Here is a 23293-nt window from a genome sequence, read left to right as displayed (position 1 = left end):
GAAAGTGAACCACGCATGTTGGAAACAAATTATTAAAATATTTAGCTCTATGCTTATGATTTGATTGCCAGACCTTAGAAATATTGTTGCAGTTTTTCCTGGTCAAAAACAGAGATGCAATTGATCAGAAAATCGATTGAGATGTTAAAAGGTTACACACACAAACGTCACGTCACACGTAAAAAGTCAATATTAAAAGCGAATTGTCGTGAAATTATTTGATATTAGAGCAGTAGATATATACGGGCAAAAAAACTTCATGTGCATTGAGATTCTTGTATCCCTGTCGGAAAGATGAAATTGAGACATTAACCGGAAGCGGCTAGCCTACTTCGGTGAATAGTTGGACAGCCATTACTGTGTCGTGGCTCTTGTAACAAAACACGAAGAAAGAGAGGAAGGCGTACATTAGGGGCTTTGTTTTGACTTAAGGGACCAATTTTCATGGTTTTAAGAATAAATACATCAAGTCAATTCATCTACACGTAGATAACGGGTAAGTTATAGCATGTAATGTATGTTTTGTGTCAAAATTGTGCGTTTCAAGGAACGGTACAGAATCATTCACGTCTATCCGCCCGTTGCTAGCCGACCGTAGTACAGCGGAAACCTGAAGAGTTGTGTAACACTGCGAGTTCGCAACCTGCCCATGGCATTACTTGCTCATCGAGTGCTGGATGGGCAGATATTTCACGTTTTCTCGCTATTTTATGATCGTTAAAGTTAAGTTCTAGCTAGCTAAGTAACGTATCAAGCTACTCAATTTACGCTGTTCCTAGCTTGGATGGCTAGGCTAGCTAGCTCTGGCTATCTAACTAGCAAGCAGATACCTCGAAAACATGACACGTCGTCGCTACTTGGCTAGTCAGCTACATGAATATGTAATAATGCACTACTTCTCCACCATGACATACCCGGCGCTTCTAAGGTTATACTTAATTAGGCTAATTACAAAAAGAATACACGCCCCCAAGCAAATTATTTCGCAAGTAACTTTAATGCTAGTCTGGAGTACTGATTATGTGAGACAGTCCCGAGCTAGCTCCTTGCTAGCTACATGTAGCAGAGACAGTCAAAACTGTAGGGACCAATTTGGGCATTTATATTGCTGGCTAAAATGCTATTATAGTGTTTGAAAACAAGTCATTTGTATTGTCTCACTGTTGGAAGTAACAAGAACGTTATATCAAATGTACCACAACTATCTAGTAAGGAAATGTTAGTCTGGGTTGACATGCTGGCGCAGGATTCTTTGTATTTTTATGATTTAAATAATTTCTCAACTCTTACGAATTATAAGTGAATATAGCTCTTAATGTATTTATCAACAAGGAGATCGACGAAAGCTTGTTGGGTATTTGATCGCTTAGTATATTAAATAATGATCCCAGCTTTCAAATAGCTCAAAATAATTGATACAGAAGTTATTTTTTTAATCTCGAACTTTCTTTGGGGTCTGCGGCTTTAACAAAGTATGCTATTCTCACCTCTAATTGGCTGCGAGGAGTAACTGTATGTAAATTTTTAAAAAAGCTGTCAGTCTACATACAAAATAGCCTCTATTCAACCATGTTATTTCTACGGGAAGTGGGAATAAGAAAGAACGGTTGGTACAGAATTTAAAGTAGATTCCTAGTACCAAGTCAGAGGATTTAAATATTTCAGTAATGAATTGACTAGTCTGTTGATGTAGTGATGTTTCATCATGACCAGATGTTTCAACGAACAGCAAGCCCGTTTTGTTGTTAATGCTTAAAAAGGCTGGAGGAAGATGCTAGCTTGTGCACCTGGCAGCTCGCTGAGAACCCCTCCGCGAGGGATTCTTGCTTTCAGCTTTACCGGCACACATAGCACGTCACACGTGGTTTCTTCCAGGGCGGTCGAGGTGTGTTAGCCGGCAGGGCAAAGAGCGAGGCTAGGAGAGAGCAGAGTGGCTGGATGTCTGTTGACGTGTAGCTCAGCTGTATTTGCGTGTTCTTGACCCTTGGCTCCGGTACACTTCAACCCTGGGGTTGTTTACGCCTTGCGTAAGGAGAGACACTGGTCGGTAACCGCTCATTCTCGTGCCACCGCAGCCCAGCGTTGGTGAGTGTGTGGTAAATGATGGCACGATACACGTCATGGTTCACCTTTGGGTACAAAGTGAGATTCAACAGTTTAGGGAAGGGCTGCCTGCATTGAAATAACCCTTGCCCCCAATACAATAGGATACAACTGTAGAAAGTTCAGAGCCACTTTTTGGGGAATATTGCTATACTGTTAACTCTTCATCTGTTATCATGTATGGTTATTTGTTTGATTATAACACAAAAAATATATAAATCTATTGTGAAGTTTGCGGGTACTGGAAGCACATTTTCAAGGCTCCCATCTTCTGTCCCAGCCTATTTCTAGCAAGTAAACTGTTGAACATTGACTTGTGAACTCCTTGTTCTTCTGCCTAATGAATCCAAACAGAACAAGATAATACTCTCAATGGATAGCCTCTGATTGTCACTGTCCTTATCTCGCCATAGTCGCTCCAGATAGGGAGGGCTGGGTCCCCACACTGCGCTCCCCAAGGTTCAGCCGAGATAGCAGGAGAGGCCTGAGGCTTCGGGCCTAGCTCTGAAGAAACGCTAGTCTTTGTACTCGGGTGGGCCAAGCATCTAGACTGTAAACCCGGCGTGTCGAGTATTTGAACTTGTTTTTAATTACCATCTGTTTCACCTGTGATCTCCTCTTGTTGTCTTGCAGGATTCAACAGCTCCGGATATGTCCTTCATATTTGACTGGATTTATAGTGGTTTCAGTAGCGTACTACAGTTTCTAGGTGAGTACTGGTGATGAACATTTTCTCTCTCTGTGTCTCTCTGTGTCTCTGTCTCTGTGTCTCTCTGTGTCTCTGTCTCTGTGTTTCTGTCTCTCTTTGTGTCTGTCTCTGTCTCTCTCCCTCACTCGTCTGTCTGTCTACCCCCTCTCCCCCTCTCTCTCTGTCTCTATGTCTCTATCTCTATGTCTCTCTCTCTCTATGTCTCTCTCTATGTCTCTCTCTCTGTGTGTGTATGTCTCTGTCTCGCACACACACAAGATACAAGCCGCTGCTCAGCAGTGCTTTGTCCAGCCACCTGAACAAGGCTACTCGTTCACAGACAGCCCCACGGCTCCTTGGTCCTCGCTTGTGGCTAAGAGGACGTGTGTGGAGCTGGGGAGCTTGAGACATGGTGCTCTGTTAAGGCAATGCCTCATGCCCAGCTAGGTGGCAGCACAGTGACAAGCAGACAGACGGGAGGGCAGGTCTCCCTGGATCCTCCCCAGGCACCACCTCAAGTTTCAGTATCAGTAGCTGAGAAGAGCGGGAAGGATTTCCTTGTCAGAAACTAGTGCCTTTATGCGACCTGGTATAGTTTAATCTAGCGTCAGTAGAAGGGATAGTGTCTGTGTCTGTAGAGGGGATAGTGTCTGTAGAGGGGATAGTGTCTGTAGAGGGGATAGTGTCTGTAGAGGGGATAGTGTCTGTAGAGGGGATAGTGTCTGTAGAGGGGATAGTGTCTGTAGAGGGGATAGTGTCTGTAGAGGGGATAGTGTCTGTAGAGGGGATAGTGTCTGTAGAGGGGATAGTGTCTGTAGAGGGGATAGTGTCTGTAGAGGGGATAGTGTCTGTAGAGGGGATAGTGTCTGTGTCTGTAGAGGGGATAGTGTCTGTGTCTGTAGAGGGGATAGTGTCTGTGTCTGTAGAGGGGATAGTGTCTGTAGAGGGGATAGTGTCTGTAGAGGGGATAGTGTCTGTAGAGGGGATAGTGTCTGTAGAGGGGATAGTGTCTGTAGAGGGGATAGTGTCTGTAGAGGGGATAGTGTCTGTAGAGGGGATAGTGTCTGTAGAGGGGATAGTGTCTGTGTCTGTAGAGGGGATAGTGTCTGTGTCTGTAGAGGGGATAGTGTCTGTAGAGGGGATAGTGTCTGTAGAGGGGATAGTGTCTGTAGAGGGGATAGTGTCTGTAGAGGGGATAGTGTCTGTAGAGGGGATAGTGTCTGTAGAGGGGATAGTGTCTGTAGAGGGGATAGTGTCTGTAGAGGGGATAGTGTCTGTAGAGGGGATAGTGTCTGTAGAGGGGATAGTGTCTGTAGAGGGGATAGTGTCTGTAGAGGGGATAGTGTCTGTGTCTGTAGAGGGGATAGTGTCTGTGTCTGTAGAGGGGATAGTGTCTGTGTCTGTAGAGGGGATAGTGTCTGTAGAGGGGATAGTGTCTGTAGAGGGGATAGTGTCTGTAGAGGGGATAGTGTCTATAGAGGGGATAGTGTCTGTAGAGGGGATAGTGTCTGTGTCTGTAGAGGGGATAGTGTCTGTGTCTGTAGAGGGGATAGTGTCTGTGTCTGTAGAGGGGATAGTGTCTGTGTCTGTAGAGGGGATAGTGTCTGTGTCTGTAGAGGGGATAGTGTCTGCAGAGGGGATAGTGTCTGTAGAGGGGATAGTGTCTGTAGAGGGGATAGTGTCTGTGTCTGTAGAGGGGATAGTGTCTGTAGAGGGGATAGTGTCTGTAGAGGGGATAGTGTCTGTGTCTGTAGAGGGGATAGTGTCTGTGTCTGTAGAGGGGATAGTGTCTGTGTCTGTAGAGGGGATAATTTCTGGGTCAGTAGATGGTGACTGTAGCTTGGGATAGCCTAGTTTCATGATGTCAGTGTTTGTTGCGCACAAGGTGTGGCTTCACACCGTACCTTGTTAAACAGGTAACATACTGCTCAGGTGAGTAACAGTGGAGGAATGATGAAGTGCTGACTGGAACTTGACAGAAAGACGAGCTGTTTCCCATGAATACACATGCAAACCTGTTCTGTTACAGCTGTCAGCGTTATGTCTTTAGATGGTACTGATGAGCTGAATGTGTTTCAATGTTTAACATAGCCTTCAAATGCATACCATTATGCAACAGGGATACACAGCTGATGTAAATTGTATTCTTTAATGAAACAGGAACATGAGTTTGTCCCCTGAAGATTTGTTGATTCATCTCTGTTACAACCCTTTTGATTTATTTGAGATTTCTAAATGTTAAGACCTTTTTAGTATTTCTATCCTGTTAGGAATGAAGCAAACTGTTTATAAGACTTGTTTCATGACACGCGTTTGCCTTGACTTTCAGGACTGTACAAGAAATCGGGCAAGTTAGTGTTCCTGGGCTTGGACAATGCGGGCAAGACGACGTTACTGCACATGCTCAAAGATGACAGATTGGGACAGCACGTTCCAACTTTACATCCAAGTAAGTTGATGCAGCTTCAGGGGAATCTCCGTCCTGCCTTGCAACAGCGGCCTGGTATTACCACAACCCTGCCTCTTGATCTTGACTGTTCAGCTGTGAGTGAAAGATCAGTATATGCTCCTCTGAGATGTGTGTGTGTGTGTTTCTTAATGTGCTGTAGGGTGTGGAAGCGGCCGGTGTTGTAACGGTGATGTTGTGACGGTGATGTTGTGACGGTGATGTTGTGACGGTGATGTTGTGATGGTGATGTTGTGACGGTGATGTTGTGACGGTGATGTTGTGATGGTGACGTTGTGATTCTCTTCCCTGTTTTAGCGTCGGAGGAGCTGACGATCGCCGGCATGACTTTCACCACTTTCGACCTTGGAGGCCATGCACAAGGTGTGTGAGAGACACCTAATGTAGTATTAATGTGAAGCAGTGGGGGTTTGTTGTTCTAATAGTGAGTGGGAGACTGAAGTAGGCTTATAATGATGGTCAACATCCCTCTCATCACGTCCAGTAATTGCGTGTGTGTGTGTTTGCAGCTCGCAGAGTGTGGAAAAACTACCTCCCAGCCATCAATGGCATCGTGTTCCTCGTGGATTGTGCAGACCTCCCGAGATTGATGGAGTCCAAAACAGAACTTGACGTAAGAAACCTAACTGTCTTGTCCTCGTCGAAACGTCCCAGTGTGGTCAAATGATGGGGGCAGCTTTTAGTAGGCTTCATCAATAAATCTTTATTTACAAAGGAAGAAGGAAAGAGGATTTGAGGGTTCTGGGGAGCAGGGTTCGTTTGGTTTGGTCTTTAATTTCTAACAAACCTCTGACTGACCCCCTCCCCTTGTTCCCTCCCCTCGTTCCCTCCCCTCGTTTCCTCCCCTCGTGTCCTCCCCTCGTTCCCTCCCTTCGTTCCCTCCCCTCGTTCCCTCCCCTCGTTCCCTCCCCTCGTTCCCTCCCCTCGTTCCCTCCCCTCGTTCCCTCCCCTCGTTCCCTCCCCTCGTTCCCTCCCCTCGTTCCCTCCCCTCGTTCCCTCCCCTCGTTCCCTCCCCTCGTTCCCTCCCCTCGTTTCCTCCCCTCGTCCCTTCAGGCACTAATGACAGACGAGACCATTGGAAACGTACCTATCCTGATCCTGGGCAACAAGATCGACAGACCAGAAGCCATCAGCGAGGAGAAGCTTAGGGAGCTGTTCGGCTTGTATGGACAGACAACGGGCAAGGTGAGGACACACACACACACACACACATGCTCCAGACACACTCCACACGCTCTACACACACGAACGGGGCTTGTCAGCTCCACACACAGTGTCTTGTGTTTCGGTGTTCTGCATCCATCCACACTGACAGCTGTGTTTTTCCATCGGTTGCGCGTTTGTTTTGGACTCCAGGGCAGCACTCCCATGAAGGAGCTGAACACGAGGCCTCTGGAGGTGTTCATGTGCAGCGTGAAGATGAGGCAGGGCTACGGAGAGGGCTTCCGTTGGCTTTCCCAGTACATCGACTAAACAGCAGCCCAGTCAGACCTGCCATGTGGGGGGGGGGGGGAGCTCCACCCAGGCCTGCTGCCCCCCCCCCTCCTCTCACCACCATACTCAGCCCCATGTTTGGTTATAAAAGTCGCTATCAGGAAAAAAAACAAAAAAAAACATCAGTACAACTCCAACCCAATAGACTTTTATTGGTCGAACATTTGGTTACACGCCATCTGTCTCTCTCTTTATCTTACTCCCTCCTTCATCTTATGATTCTGCAGAGGTGTTTCCATTCCAACAGATGATTTTGTGTTTTTTGTTTTTCCCTCCATCTTGTGTGCCCCCCCCCCCCCTCCCATCTGCCTTCATGACATGTTGTTGTGACCAACGCATTCTAAACTGTAAATCTGTACATGACTCTAAAGGTATAAACCCAACTCTTTCCCCTCTCTCTCTCTCTCATCTCCAACTCATTCCGAGCAGCGATGAAGAGCTGAGCTAGTCGGTACACATTTGCAATACACTTTTTTAACAGCAAACACCGACACACGACTAGTTTGTTTGACCACCACGATAAGTTGGACTTTTTCCTTATCATTTTTTATATATGAAGTATAAATATATATATATAAATATACAAACACATGGTTTCGAATACACGAGGCCTCCAGGATGGCGGTCCCCTCTTAAAGGTAGCGTTGTCATGGCGTTGTCATGGTCTTGTCTGTTTATAACAATGGAACCGATGTGCATTTTTATTTCGCTTAACCGTGATGAATTTAGATCCATTAGTTTCCTCACTTGTGTCCCGGGTTTATGTTTAGTAGGGTGTTCACGACCAGAGTGGCAGTCTTTCGTGTTTGGAAACGATCGTTGAGGAGTTTCATGGAGTTGTAGGTTATGCAAATGTACTGGGGTCCCTCTGAGTAGAGAGAGCGACACTCATCCAACAGTGGAAAGAGATTGTTCTTTTTTTTGTTTTGTTCGTTCTAGAATGAGTTCAGGAGGATGCTATTGGCCACAGTAACCATTCCGAGGCTGAGATTGTTTAGGTAGCACAAACCTGATCCAACAAGAGGGATTTATCATGATGATGATGAACTGTGAAGAAAAAAATACTAACAAGCAGTTCTATCGAGGGTAGTTTTGACAGGAAGTAGATGTCACAGTGGCCTCTAACACGCCCCCCCCAACTACCCCGTGGTCGTCGTCGGCGACGGGTCTATCCATTCCCAGACACAGCATTCCTTTCAGAGGAGAAGATTAGAGTCCTGGAGTTAGCAGAGCGTGGACAGAAACACCTGCTCCAATACTTTGAGGTGCTGCCACCACCCCCCCCCCCCCTCTCTCCTCATCACAGATACGAGTCCACGCGGTTTGGAAAGTTTTCGAAATCAGATTGATATTTTCTCTCCCGAGGAGGAGGAGGAGGGGAAGGGTGCATTTGAGAGTATTGGAACGGGGCCATCGCAGGCCAAGGAAACCTTCAAGAAAGGGACCACGTATGAAATGTACATGTCCATCGTACATGGATTTTCAATAAGCGGTTTCCTTCAATCAATGTGCATTATAAGAAACTATTATGCATGCCTTGTTCTTTGAGTTTTTTAACGACCATATACAGAAAGTACAATACAAGGGAGCAGATGCCAAATTTAACAATAAAAAATAAATGTTAAGGATTATGAGAACATATTGTCTCTGATCTGTTGTAGTTTTTCTTATTATTCTTAAGAAACATAACGGAATGGCGCATTAATAAAGTTTTTTTTCTGTTCTGTCCTTCTGTCTCACTTCTCTGGTATTCCATTAACTGTTCCTGATAGGAGAGACTCTTACTGTTGTTTGCATCATAAATTGTAATAAATGTTTGCAACGAATAACAGGCTCAATGAGAGTCCATCAGAAATGATTATTGTGTGTCTCCAAGTGTACACAACCGTTACCATGGAAACAGTGGATATGTTAGTAGGCTACTCGTGTCAATTGAGATGAGCTTATGTCAATACACTCCTGTTCTGTTTTGATACAAAAACAATGTTGAGGATTTATGAGCTGATATAATGCATGCTACTTCTAGGTTATTGGGATAGGCATTGAATAGAGAGAGGAAATGTCGGCGGGGTGAGAGAAACGGCCTAGGCTGGATTTGAACCCTTGCCCCTGCGGTAAGGCCACACAATGCACACTTAGTGTGATCATGGCTTCTCTTTAGTCTTTCCGATACCCTTGATGCAGTGTCTAGTCTTGGCCACAAGAGGGCTGTATAGCAAAGTTAGTATTTTTGACATGACATGAAAAATAAATGAATGGACTTATCACTTAGAGCCTAATATGAACAGGACGAGGCTATTTTATGACACAGACATGCTCATAAAATTAAATCACAAAATTATTAAACACAATTATTCACAAAATAAAGTGACCATAAGTAGACTTTTCTTTAATAGACTTAGTTTTGCAACACGGTTAAATATTAAACAGAAATGTACAGCTTACTGTCTTTGACAGCTCTATTCAGAGGCGACAAAGACTTCAAAGGCTTAAACAGTAAATTCAACAGTTAGTCCATGATTGTCCCTCCAGCATCACTGAATGTCAACCTTTGTATTAATTTGCCTTCTATCCTTGACGGCCCTTGGTTAGTCGGGTCTACCTTACGTTTTATCTTTTAATCTTTGTGTGTGTCTAGGCCACTGGATCACCAACAAACACACAGCATGTCCTCCATCATCCTGTAGAAAACATCTCTATTTCTCCTTATTTACATGTATTCATTTAGCAGACGCTTTTATCCAAAGCGACTTCCAAGAGAGAGCTTTATAAAGTGCATAGGTCAATGATTATAACAACAAGATTTCATCAGTCACTATTTCGTTCATCACATTCAGTGGAACTGAGATCAAAGACAGGATTGTTGTCTGTCAACAATCAAAACAAAACACTCTGGGATATCAATGACAACTGTGTACAGTTCAATATTCAATCACATCTATGTGAGCATGGTGTGTGAGAGTATGTGTGGGCTATTCTACCTAACACAGGGACACTGATGATTCTAATCCAAACTTGAACCCAGGATAGAGGGGCTCAGTGAATGTGCTGTGGAATGTGTGCAGGTGGGTCAGTGTGTCAGAGGAGACTGTGTAGAAGGACAGAGTGCCGGCAGGCCAGTCCAGATACACTCCTACTCTATGGGAGTTGGAGGGGGGGACAGGTATGTCAGTGCTCTTCTTATTGTGCCTGGCAGAGTAACTGTTATCACGACAGAACAGACTCCAGGACTTGTTATTGTATCCAAGCTTACAGTCATCACCCCATCCTCTCCTGCTGATTCCTTTATATGTCCCTGCTATATAAACTCCTCCTCCTCCACTCCACTCTACCTCCCAGTAACAGCGCCCAGACAGACCCTCTCTACACAGCACCTGGTCCCAGTAGTCAAATCTCTCTGGGTGATCAGGATACTGTTGCAGCTCTGTCCCCCCTGTCACCTTTCTGTTCTCCTCAGACAGAGAGAGGTTTCTGTGTGCTGTGTTTGGGTCCAGTGTAAGCTCACAGGCATCTAATGGGGGAGACCAAGACACAATATATTACTGATCATCATCATTCAAATTAGAATCTCTCTTCTTTCTCTCTCTCATCCATCCAGAGGAGGGAAGAGAGGGGTGGAGAAGAGAGGAGAAGAGGAGGAGAGGGCAGGAGGGGAACACGGAGGAGAGAAGGAAAGGAAGAGGGGAGGGAGGGGAATAGGGAGAAGTGTAGGAGAGAGGGGAGGAGGAGGAGAGAGAAGGGAGGGTGAAAGAAGGGGACATAGCACACACAGACGTACACACACTACTGATGTGGGTAATTGTGTTAAATTACTGCTTCTAAAAATAGTGTTTACAGTGTGTGTGTCCATTTCTGACGGTGTCCAAGTCACTAATGGTATTGTCCCTTGTATGATCTTGTGTACTAGAACTAAGTAGCAGTCAATACTCACATTTCCTGAGGCCAGGTTTGATCCTGCACTCTCCACCATGATCCACACTGTAGGGATAAGCAGAGGAATGACGATGATGAAATGCCACTTCACCTGTTGATAAGTGACTTAGCAACTGACTTTCTAAGTAAACATGTTGTTTCTATCTCATCATCAGAGGTGTATTCCAGAAAGCAAGTTTTACAAACTCGAAGCCTATCCCTGAACTTGATGAACCCTGAGATGGGAAGCTCAGAGTTCTCGGTTACATAACAGCTGATCTGAGTTAGTTCAATTCTAACCACACACCTACACTGTTCTCTCCCCATGTGCATTGTTTTGATATTCTTGTGTGGAATTATGAGTTTGACAAGTACATTGAAGTGATGGGAAAAAAGAATGAACAGTAAATCAACTGGCACTCTCCTTTTTAACAGAGCGTGACTGGGCATTACAAGAAGGAGGGTCCATCAACCTCCACAGCACAAATTCCTATTAACATAATTAGATGTATATTCAGTGTTGCAACATTACATAAAGAGGTATATAAAAAACTATCATCTCCTTACTTGAGTTTCTCCAGTCTGCAGTGTGGATCCTCCAGTCCAGCAGAGAGCAGCTTCAATCCTGTTTCTCCTGGATGATTGTAGCTCAGGTCCAGTTCCCTCAGGTGGAAGGGGTTGGACCTCAGAGCTGAGGCCAGAGAAGCACAGCCTTCCTCTGTGACCAGACAGCCTGACAGCCTGTAGAAAGAGGATGAATGTTGGGACAGAATCCACCTGGGCCTCCAGAGTGAGTCAGCACAGAGGGGTTCATTTGGAAGGTGCTGTCATAGCTGCTCCTCCCTCATTAGACAGAGTGACCCTTTCCCCCAGTTCAGGAAGGTTTTGTTTGTGTTCAGTTTGGTGCTAGTAGTTCTATGAAACATCACTGACGGCTGTATAGGGAAGTACTTTATTCACCCAGAGAATCTGTAAAATTCTTCATCTTATGAACTTACACACTTATTAGAATTAACAGGGAGCAAATCACCTCCTCTCACTATAGGAAATGTGATGTTTATTCAGTCTTAATTCATAATAATTTAAACATAATGAATGAATGAATCCAGACCTCAGAGTCTCCAGTTTGCAGAGTGGATCCTCCAGTACAGCAGAGAGCAGCTTCATGCCTGAATCCCTCAGGTCACTGTTGCTTAGATCCAGATCTCTCAGAAGGGAGGGGTTTGACTTCAGAGCTGAAGCCAGAGAAGTAAAGCCTTCCTCTGTGATGTGACAGCCTGAAAACCTGTAGAAGGATCATTACAGGATTACAAACAGCACTAACCTGAAACAGGTCTTATGGTCACTATGGAACTTGAGAAATGTATAACAACTTTGGGTAATATCTGTAGAATTAGAAATAATAAGGCATGTTTCCAGCTTCCCATCCCATTGTGAGGCCAGTCACAATAACAGCAGCACAATGCTCCCTCTAGTGGCTAAAATGAACAATGACGGCTCTATAAAAAAGTACTTTATTCATCCAGAGTCTGTAGAGTTCATCATCTTATAAACTTACACACGTATTAGAATTAAGAGGGAGAAAATCACCTATGCCTACATTATTTAAGGAAATGTGATGTTTATTAATTCTTAATTAAATAATTATGATACATAATAAATGAATGAATCCAGACCTCAGTGTCTCCAGTTTGCAGAGTGGATCCTCCAGTACAGCAGAGAGCAGCTTCATGCCTGAATCCCTCAGTTGACTGTAGCTTAGATCCAGATCTCTCAGAAGGGAGGGGTTTGACTTCAGAGCTGAAGCCAGAGAAGCACAGCCTTCCTCTGTGATGTGGCAGTCTGACAGCCTGTAGAAGGATCATTACAGGATTACTAACAGCACTAACCTGAAACAGGTCTTATGGTCACTATGGAACTTGAGAAATGTATAACAACTTTGGGTAATATCTGTAGAATTAGAAATAATAAGGCATGTTTCCAGCTTCCCATCCCATTGTGAGGCCAGTCACAATAACAGCAGCACAATGCTCCCTCTAGTGGCTAAAATGAACAATGACGGCTGAGAGCCGGAGAAGCACAGCCTTCCTCTGTGATGTGGCAGTCTGACAGCCTGTAGAAGGATCAATACAGGATAGTTTTAACATGGACCAGAGATAAACGGGATTCAGGAACACACAGCTTGTCTTAGCGTCCATTATCTGGGTCGTAGGCAGCCGACTACTTGAGTGAAGTGGCGCCTTCCAGCGAGGGACGGAGATTCAGCTCCTTCAGGCGTCACGCCCCCCAGTCTCAAGCAGAGACGACTTCTGAGTTTCTCACAATTTCAAAGCCTAATTTAACATAGGCCTACTTGTCGTGTTTTTTTTTCATTCAAATTTGGATGGGTGGTTAATAACACATTCTTCTGTGGTGTGATGAACTTCAAACTTGTTTTCAATTCCACTTTACAGAATCTGTGTTTATTGATGTTTATTCATTCTTAATTAAATACTTTTAACATAAAACATGAATGAATCCAGACCTCAGTGTCTCCAGTTTGCAGAGTGGATCCTCCAGTACAGCAGAGAGCAGCCTCATGCCTGAATCCCTCAGGTCACTGTTGCTTAGATCCAGATCTCTCAGAAGGGAGGGGTTTGACTTCAGAGCTGAAGCCAGAGAAGCACAGCCTTCCTCTGTGATGTGACAGCCTGAAAACCTAGAAGGATCATTACAAGATTACAAACAGCACTAACCTGAAACAGGTCTTAAGGTCACTATGGAACTTGAGCAATTTATAACAACTTCGGGCAATATCTTTACAATTATAAATAATAAGGCATGTTTATTACATTCAGACTCGCTTTGTTTAAACTGTTGTCATTAGCTGAACATTGGAGATATCTGATCATGAGCTTCCCATCCCATTGAAGCCAGTCACAATAAGAGCAGCACCCTGCTCTCTCTAGTGGCTAAAATGAACAATGACGGCTGTATTAACAAGTACTTATAATTTATTTACTAAATATAGCTGCAAGCAGCAATGGCGGATTCCTCCTTCAAAATGGCAAAACATTCTAAAACGGACATAATATAGTTACAGTGGGATTAATCAGAAGACTTGAAACTGTAATTTCTGTCAGAATAAAAAACTAATGTTTATACCTCTAACTGGGTTAGAACCCACCACCTTTCTCACATCGGCACTGTGTCTCATCCTTGTATCAGAAAATAAGAAATTTCTCCAATGGTAAGCGTTGTCAGATTTGGTTAAAGTTCAAACTGCTGTAATTGAGTTCTTTATATATGGGACATAAAAACGGGACAACCGGATGACTGGGTTGCTGCTGTAAAGAATAGCTTACTCATAGGTTTTTAAAAAGGTGCCATAACTTGTCATGGAAGGGAATTTCAAATCATGCCTAGCATCAGTGGGGGATGTGTCCTGGCTTAGGTTACTGAAATGAATTTGCGCAACAGAAAAGGGATCCACCTGAACAATCGATATACTTCATTAGAGCTAACTCGGTTGTGAATCTGACACTACCATGCGTAGACTACAAGCAGCTAGCTACTGTGGTGAACCTGGCTTGTTTTGCAGTGGTTGACACTGTCTCGCTAAACAGATAATCATAGTGTTGTTTAGGGTTCAAATAAACATGCATTATTATTTTTTACAATAGGAGGATTGACCGGAAGACTAGAAACCGTTCTGTCCGAAGAAGAAAAAAATGTATTTGACTGGTTTAGAACCTACAACCCTTCACCTACCAGCACAACATCTCAGCCTATCAAGCCATTCACAGACCTGGACTGTACTGTGTTCAGTAACTGCAATTTCCCCACTACGGGACAAATAAAAGATGATCTTATCTTAACTAGATAATAAAATAAGAAGTTTCTCCTAAAGCAAGCGTTGTCAGATTTGGTCCAAGCTCAAACAGCTGTAATTCAGTCATATTTTAACCTATAAAGGTTAACCTTTGCAGGGTACTTTAGGGGGGTGTCACCTTAAAGCCTATTAGGTCTGAAAAAGCATCACCCAAAATGACATTTGATTTAGTGACACAAACATATTGAAGCAATGTGGACATTTACATAAATACACCCCTTTGAGCCATTTTAAATTTGATTCAACTGTCTTAAATAAAGTTTTTAAATACATTGATGATACATATCTGTACAACATTTCAAGTCAATTTGACCTTTTGTTTAAGAGGAAATCGATTTTGAAGGTTTTCCCAAATTATCACTGTACAGGAAAATCCATCACGGCAGACCTTATGGGTCCTTGAGGCTTTTTTGTTCCTCATGACAAATGAGACATGTACACCAAGAAGAAGAAGAATTGGAGCAATGGGGTGGAAATGCCATCACTTAGAAAATCTGACATTTGGACGTTGCCTGTGGCGCCCCCTATGGTCTGATGCGGCCCATATTTGGTGTGGGGATACCCACTTGCATGTAATATCAATGTGCCAAATTAGAAACTTTATGACAATGGACTTTTTGAGATATTGGGGCGCAAGGAGAAGACAAATAATAATAAGATGAATACTAACAAAAACAATAGGTTCCCTCCTACCAGAGGAACCCTAATAAGACCAACAGCTCTCTCAGATAGTCAGGTGGCTGAGCGGTTAGGGAATCGGGCTAGTAATCAGAAGGTTGCCAGATCAAGGCACTTCACCCTACTTGCCTTGGGGGGAATGTCCCTGTACTTACTGTAAGTCGCTCTGGATAAGAGCGTCTGCTAAATGACTTAATGCAATGTAATGCAATGTAATGCAACAATTCCAATAGGGTTCTTCCTGACGGAGGAATCCTAATGAATACAGACCTCAGAGTCTCCAGTTTGCAGTTTGGATTCTCCAGTGCAGCAGAGAGCAGCTTCACTTCTCGATCCTGCAGGCCAGATTCCCTCAGGTCCAGCTCTCTCAGATGGGAGGGGTTAGAGGTGAGGGCTGAGAACACCACTTCCCATGATGCATCAGTGAGTTTACATCTAGAGAGTCTGTTGTTACATAACAACCATGAAACAACTGCATGTCATTCATAAAGACATGTTTAACATACGAAATGTGTGTGAAGTGTGTGTACATTTGAGTAAATGTGTATAGTTGACATGTAAATGGCATGTTTCCATCACTACTTACACAGCCTTTCTGCAGATCTTCACAGCTGGGAGCAGTCTCCTGCGCCCCTCCTCAGATGTGTTGTATTTCTGCAGGTCAAACTCATCCAGAACCTTCTCTGACGTCTGCAGCATGTAGGCCAGTGCTGAGCAGTGGGTTACAGACAGGGCCTTGGATGAATTCTTCTCCTTCAAGTATGCTTGAACCTCCTGCTGTACTGAATAGTCTTTCGACTCCATCAAGCAGTGGAAGAGATTGATGCACCTCTCTGGGGAGATGTCCTCCGTCTGCATCTCCTTGAGGGATCCTATTGTTTTCTGCGGGCTCTCTGGACACCTCTTGGTCTGAGGCAGCAGGCCTCCTAACAGCTTCTGATTGGACTCCAGTGAGAGGCCGTGGAGAAAGCGCACAAAGAGGTCCAGGTGTCCATTCTTACTCTTCAAAGCTCTGTCTACTGCCCCCTTCAGCAGGTCTTCCAAAGATAGATTCTTCCCTCGTAGGAACGGCCTCGGTGCGAACGGCCTCAGTGGCTCCATGTTGTTGGTTGTGTAACAATGTAAGATGTAGACTGCAGAGAGAAACTCCTGAATGCTCAGGTGCACAAAGCAGTACACCATCTTCTGAAAGAGCACAGACTCTTCTTTGAAGATGGCCGTGCACACTCCAGAGTACACCGATGCCTCTTGGACATGGAGGCCGCACTCTTCCAGGTCTTCCTGGTAGAACAGCAGGTTGCCTTTCTCCAAATGTTGAAACGCCAGCTTCCCCAACTTCAGGAGAACTTCCTGGTCGGACCTCAAGCGCTCCTCTTCATCTGTCCCGTTTCCTTCTTGATACTTCTGGTTCTTCATCTTGGTCTGAATGAGCAGGAAGTGTGTGTACATCTCAGTCAGGGTCTGGGGCATCTCTCCTGTGCGATCTGCTCTCAGCATGTGCTCCAGGACTGTCACACACATGCTGGAGAAGACTGGAATGTGGCACATGATGTAGAGGGTCCTTGATGTCTTGATGTGTGAGATGATTCTCCTGGCCAGGATCTCATCACTGCATCTCTTCATGATGTACTCCTCCTTCTGAGCATCATTGAACCCTCGTACCTCTGTCACCAGGTCAACACACTCAGAAGGGATCTGATTGGCTGCTGCATGTCGAGTGGTGATCCAGATGAGAGCAGAGGGAAGCAGGTTTCCTTTGATCAGGTTGGTCAGCAGCACATCCACTGAGGTGGACTCAGTGACATCACACAAGCTCTGGTTTCCACTGAAGTCTAGAGGGAGTCGGCTCTCATCCAGACCATCAAAGATGAACATGGCTTTAGAGACAGCGAGGATCTCTCCATCCTCCATATGAAGTTCTGGGTGGAAATCTCTCAGCAGTTGAAGGAGACTGTACCGGACATCTTTGATCAGATTCAGCTCCCGGAAAGGAATCACAAACATCACATCCACCTCATGATTTGCCTTCCCTTCAGCCCAGTCTAGGAGGAACTTCTGCACAGAGACGGTTTTTCCGATGCCAGCGATGCCCTTTGTTAGCACAGTCCTGACCAGTCTCTCTTGGCCAGGTAGGAGCTGGAAGATGTCATTGCTGTTGATGGGTGTGTTGTGTGTGATTTGGATCCTGGATGCCGTCTCAAGCTGCCAGACCTCATGTTCATTATTGACCCCTTCACTGTCTCCCTCTGTGATGTACAGCTCAGTGTAGATACTGGTGAGGAGGATGGCATTATCTGATGTCCTGATGCCTTCAATCACATGTTCAAACCTCCTCTTCATAGTGGCTTTATGAGTCCCTAACATTCTTTGGAGTCCAATTACAACTATGGAAGAACAAGGAATTCATTATGTTTACATTAATACCAACACAAAGTACTGAAATGACCAGAGAAAGATTTAAAGGTCCCATGGCATGTAAATTTCACTTTATCAAGTTTTTTTACGTTATTGGCCGGGTTTCCCAGATTCGTTAAGAAGCTCTTAACGCTAAGAGCTTCTTAAGAACATTCTAAGAGCGTTCTACAGCAGTCTTAAAACATTCTTAAGAAGCTCTTAGCGTTAAGAGCTTCTTAACAAATCTGGGTAACCCGGCCATTATGAGTTCGCCTAGCCTGCCTATGGTCCCCCAGTGGCTAGAAATTGCGATAGGTGTAAAACAAGCCCAGGGTATCCTGCTCCGCCTTTGAGATAATGAAAGCTCAGATGAGCCGATCTGTAATTTTCCCCTTATGTCGTCATAAGGGGAAAGGTTACCTCCCCTTTCTCTGCTTGGCCCGCCCAGAGAATTTGGCCTGCCCATGAGAAAATGAGCTACGACTGTGCGAGCGCGATATTGTTTTTTCCTCGAGAGACATCATGGCTTGCAAATGACCGAAGCATGGCAGGTAGCCCCGCCTCTCTCCTCTTCATTAGCATTTAAAGCTACAGACACAGAAATGGCACGTCCTAAGGAAAGCTCATTGTGGGACTGCTCGTAGTGGCTGTAATTCTGCACCAAGGCTGAATTTTGGAAAACAGACTTCAGATACGTTATTAGGGGACCACTAAGGCCTATATAAAAGCATCCAAAAACAGCATGTCATGGGACCTTTAAACCATGTTGGGTAAAGATGAAGTGAAGCTCGTACTGGTGTCAGTGTTTCTCTGAATGTCCTGTCGTCCAGGTGGCAGCAGTCCAGGTCGTGTTCTGGGTGTCTTTCCACACTGGGGGCAGGTGTGGTCTGTGGATGGACCAGGCTGCTGCCCAGATGAAGAGATGCAGGCTCTGCAGACCCTGTGTCCACAGGGGGGGGAGACTGGATCCCTCAGGACCTGCTCACACAGCACACACCTGGACTGGTCCTCTGCCAGGACAGCTCTGCTCCTCTTACTGCAGAGACATGAGCCCATATGAACACCAGTCTCTCTCAGACACAGATACACAGCACATTGCACACCTGAACTGGTTTAACTGAAGGCTTCAACCAGGAGGGGATGTCTGTTTTCTAAACTCACATTCAGGTTGGTTAGAGATATAGACTATAAGAACATAAACCTACATGAGGGTATCTCTCCAGGAACAGGGTTGGAGTATAAACATATACGAGGATTCCTCTCCAGGAGCAGTGTTGGAATATAAACCTACAGAATGGTATCTCTTCAGGTTCACTGTTGTGATAAACCTCACACTGTTCTTTTACAAATACGTATTTTGGTGGGGTGGGCCTCACCCTGTCAGGAAACTGTTTAAGTAATGTTCGGAATGTTTAACTACCAGTAATGGTCAGCATGCCTAAGTAATGGTCACCATGTATAAATAATGTTCAGCCTCTTTAAGTAATGTTCAGCCTGTTTAAGTAATGTTTGTCCTGTTTAAGTAATGGTCATTATGTTTCTAATGGTCAGGGGTTCCTTCTTTCTGCACTCTAAGATATTTTGTACAGCAGTATTCTTTTAGCTTGCATAACACGCACTGATGCACTTATAAATATTTCTAACACACACAGACAGATCATTTCAAAGCTGCCGTCTCCCTCCGCACATAACGTTTTACAGATATTTTACAGGCAAATATTACCAGACACATTTGATAATTGTGACCATGGCTGCAACCGATTTTAGTTCCTACCCTGACTCAGTGGTAAGATCTCCTTCTCTGAAGTTGAGTGGAGGTTCCATAGACCTGTCAGTCTTCATGGACACACAGCTGGGTACAGGTGAGGCTGGTCTCTGACGCTTGATCCTGTAAAAACATACAGCAGCTATAGAGTAACAATGTAGCTAATCAAACCCAACCATGCATCCATAGGCATAATGATTAAAATAGCTGACATGTTCCGATAGGATTTCACAAGAACAAACATTTGAGATGGTTGAATACAGCTGGATAATGTGATAAACCTCACATTGTTGTTTTATATAAATGTTTTTATGTCAAGACACTCACATACTGCATTAACCATTTACTGTAATGGACTTTGGGTTGTCATTGGCTGTGTGGTTCTATCGAAATTGCTTTTTGGTTCATGTCTCCTCAAGACTTATTTACATTTTAGGTTCCTATATGTTTATTGTATGCACCTTCCTGCCAAAGCAAATTCCTTGTCTTGCCCATTCTGATTCTGATTAAACATGTACACTCATGACTACTTCATATTGTATAATTCAACATTCAAGTCTCCTAGTTGAGGAGGGTGTTGGTGGGGTTAAGACATGTTATAAATCCATAACTATATTTTTAATAGGCAAACATTCTTCAAAACAAAACTTTAAGACTGGATTTGTTTAAAAGTAAATACATAAAAACAAAGAATTAAAGAGAATATTGGATAAAGGGTGGTTCAATCAGTAGGACAGTTCATTTATTATATTCATTACATATTTACTTTTCAAATATTTGGATTGAAAGTCTTCCTTATTGTCTCGCATTTGGAACAGCTTTACCCTATTATAGGAAAAACATGATTGCAGCAGACTAGTTCCTACCCTGACTCAGTGGTACGATCTCCTTCTCTGAAGTTGAGTGGGATTGGCATAGACCTGTCAGTCTTCATGGACACACAGCTGGGTACAGGTGAGGCTGGTCTCTGATGCTTGATCCTGTAAACCCATAATTGTTTTAAGTGATAGTTTGAAAACTGGACCTGTACAAGCCTTGTGGTTGGCTGGTAGTAAATTTAACCAAAGCACTTGTATTTCTATTAATCATACACAAGGTGAATGCTCAGAAAATGTTTTAACATCAAGTACTTTTAATGTCACGCATACTCCTTCTCCTTCCTCACCTCTTGCTTTCTATCTCTGATTTTCAATAACCATGGTAGAGTTAAAAACTTCATTTAATAACATGTTTGCCCTGTAAACGGTCTAATTAATTTGCATTGTTATTAAAAATCTATTTTATTTAACTTAACTTTCACCATTCTTGCTCTGGTGTAACCTTTACAGCTGCAGTTCCAGGATATTTGGTTAATGTAAATACACTGTTCAGTTAACCCCTCTTCTTTTAAACCTCAAGGAATCATCTCGGATGTTTAGCCAATATTAAATCCCCTACACTGTTTATCTACCTGCAATTCACTTTGTCCCAAAGAGTTACAAAAGAGACATTTTGTCTCTGATTTTGACTCGTACCTTTTGACTGTGTCTTCAGTCTCCCCAGAGAGACTCATTTCAGAGGGAGGGCCCCCTTCCTCTATCTCCCCAGAGAGACTCATTTCAGAGGCAGGGCCCCCTTCCTCAATCCCCCCAGACAGACTCATTTTAGAGGCAGGGCCCCCTTCCTCCAGCTCCCCAGGCAGACTCATTTAGAGGCAGTAGTTCTCCTCGAGGGCAGCACCAGGAGAGTCCCAGCTCAGCCAGACCTGTAGAAGTGGGAACAAACAACACCAATGTTACCTTAAAGAAAGAGCAGCTTGATATTAAACTAGTTAGTAATTAATGGTGGATACTGTGGCTTGGCCTTCATGATTATATAAATATTCCTGATTGATTCTCTTTGGCATGAGTAAAGGAGGAGTCTAATACAAATCAAATATATTTTTTAAGTGTTTAAGTGGACTGCACACTACAACAAGGTTCAATGGATGGAGCTTAACAGCCACAGATGTCTAGTGAGGGTCAAGGCTTAGAGCTCCGTTCATGGTGTGTATTTAAGGACACACTAGAATCATCAACTCTGTTATCAAGCCTTGATCTAGGATCAGTGTAGGATCTCAAATTGGACCAAGGCCTTGCTGAGTGTGGTTTTACACATAAGAGCAGAGGTAATTCAGGTAACTATGACTTTCTGTAATGTTATGCGACCTGCTGGCAGAGAGGAGTATCTACAGTGTTACATAAACATTGACGTGAACCCTCATCCTTGTTTAAATCTCCTCCAAGACCCCGACACTCAAGTCCTCTGTAGTGGACGTAGTCTGGATCTAGTAACTCAACAACCACACTGTCTTTTGTATTAATTTATTGAATGAACGTGAACGACCACAGGAATGTTGTCATTCTAATTACTGTTAACAAATAAAGTTATAGGTGCATAACTAACAAAAAAGAAAGGTATTGTAGGAGCCATTTCGGTTCATGTTTTAATCTTGTTTGGGACACTAGATGGCGCTCCACCTTAATTGACAAAACAATGTTACTGCCCTATTTTGCGTTTTTCAACACGGGTAAAACGCGCTTTGAGGTATCTATGTCTAACATTGAAAAAGTTATTGCATTTGGTGTGACTAAATACTGAACATGAAAAAAAATCGTATTGATTCGGATTCTGGAAAACAAAGTAGGGAGGAAGCCCACATTCGGTGTTTTTTCGATAAGAGACGATCTCTTATATAAAGTGTATTTTACCCAGATGTATAACAGGATTTCCCCTTTGGCCTCATGATTTAAATTAAACAATGCAAATATTGGTTCTTCTGATCATGAATGTAGGCTACTTAATATTCGTATATTTACTGAGTTACTTTATGAAGCTATAGGCTACTTCCTTGACCTCCCTCCAAGTGTATTGTCCATTACACCGAACATAGTGAACATAGTGATTCATTATACCAACCAATAATTATCACAATTATCTAACACAGGTGGATCTCTCTCTCTCTCTCTCTCTCTCTCTGTTACGTCAACATTATATTCTGGAAGATTATTCCAAATTACTTACTTAAAAGACGGCATTTAAACGTTTTCTGTCAACGCAAAACGGATCCCAAAAAACATTTTACTTTCGTTTTGAAAATTGTCCTACGTCTTTTATTTCAGCCCACAATCACACAGCCAGGAAACACAAGGAGCAGAAAGACACTAGAGACAAACACAAGGGAGATCAATAAGGCTATCAATTAATACATTTTCGTTCCTACATCTCTGACATCATTGTCACAGGTACTGTTTCTTGTTGAAACCTTAGTTGGAATACCTAAACTCGTTAAATTCAGTTAACATTGCAGTAAATTAAGTAAATAAGTCACGACTCATTGATCAAATATGTTATTATTTTTTACAGTCTGCAGTTTCAACATTTCAAGGCAGTTTTGAGTTGAATTGGATTGAAGACACACGAATATACTGCTTGAATGTTTATTAAAATAAACATTATTTCACAGGAATTTGGAATGAGTAGTTTCGTTCATGCACCTCTGGAAGAAGATACAACATTATTTTAGATACAAGCATGTCGACATATTTGCGCCATAGCGCATCCTTTGACGTCACTATAAGATGAATAGACCAATTATTTGTTTGTAAACATTCGGGATGCGCGCCCAATGTGGCTGCAGAAAACCGGGAATGGATAGCATTTTAAATGGCAAAAGGACCACACGGATAATACAAATAGTTAGATTTAAAAAGACCAAAAGGGTCGAGGAGGACAGCCTTTGAGAGAGGAAGCGATTACCCATTGATCTGTCGCATCAGAATTTTTATTCGCGAAAGTTTTGAAATTTGAGTGAGAATGGGGGGGGGCGGGGGGCGGTTAAAGCCAAGTCTGTGGTATCTTCACATTATTGATTAATTCAGTTAGATTTAGTGCAGGAAGCAT

At 43.5% G+C, this 23293-nt stretch overlaps 2 protein-coding genes across 4 annotated transcripts; one reads left to right on the top strand and one right to left on the bottom strand.

Annotated features, from left to right (window-relative positions):
• Positions 1 to 320: 320 nt before the first annotated feature.
• On the top strand, positions 321 to 8590 carry sar1b (secretion associated, Ras related GTPase 1B). The gene is made up of 7 exons (XM_084683658.1): positions 321 to 496; positions 2737 to 2812; positions 5121 to 5240; positions 5556 to 5621; positions 5768 to 5871; positions 6312 to 6443; positions 6615 to 8590. The coding sequence occupies exons 2-7, from the start codon at positions 2755 to 2757 to the stop codon at positions 6729 to 6731; spliced, it is 597 nt and encodes a 198-aa protein (XP_084539784.1). The 5' UTR covers positions 321 to 496; positions 2737 to 2754; the 3' UTR covers positions 6732 to 8590.
• Positions 8591 to 9126: 536 nt separating this feature from the next.
• On the bottom strand, positions 9127 to 22458 carry LOC146246282 (NLR family CARD domain-containing protein 3-like). 3 transcript variants are annotated; one of them, XM_084683616.1, is made up of 13 exons: positions 22415 to 22458; positions 20887 to 21116; positions 20239 to 20352; positions 19382 to 19495; positions 18402 to 18643; positions 15800 to 17597; positions 15484 to 15657; positions 13189 to 13362; positions 12341 to 12514; positions 11776 to 11949; positions 11232 to 11405; positions 10684 to 10730; positions 9127 to 10263 (listed from the first exon to the last, which is right to left on the bottom strand). In XM_084683616.1, the coding sequence occupies exons 2-13, from the start codon at positions 21057 to 21059 to the stop codon at positions 9734 to 9736; spliced, it is 3888 nt and encodes a 1295-aa protein (XP_084539742.1). In that variant the 5' UTR covers positions 21060 to 21116; positions 22415 to 22458; the 3' UTR covers positions 9127 to 9733. The 3 variants fall into 3 exon arrangements, with proteins under 3 accessions (XP_084539742.1, XP_084539743.1, XP_084539744.1); XM_084683617.1 differs by lacking the exons at positions 9127 to 10263; positions 10684 to 10730 and having other exon boundaries at positions 11228 to 11405; XM_084683618.1 differs by lacking the exons at positions 9127 to 10263; positions 10684 to 10730; positions 11232 to 11405; positions 11776 to 11949; positions 12341 to 12514 and adding an exon at positions 12575 to 12777.
• Positions 22459 to 23293: the final 835 nt, after the last annotated feature.

Source organism: Hypomesus nipponensis, chromosome 20 (genome assembly GCF_054491055.1).
Source record: "Hypomesus nipponensis isolate SF chromosome 20, ASM5449105v1, whole genome shotgun sequence".
NCBI lineage: Eukaryota > Metazoa > Chordata > Actinopteri > Osmeriformes > Osmeridae > Hypomesus > Hypomesus nipponensis.
Note: the sequence above shows the minus strand (reverse complement) of the source record. Positions and strands in the feature narration are given on the sequence as shown.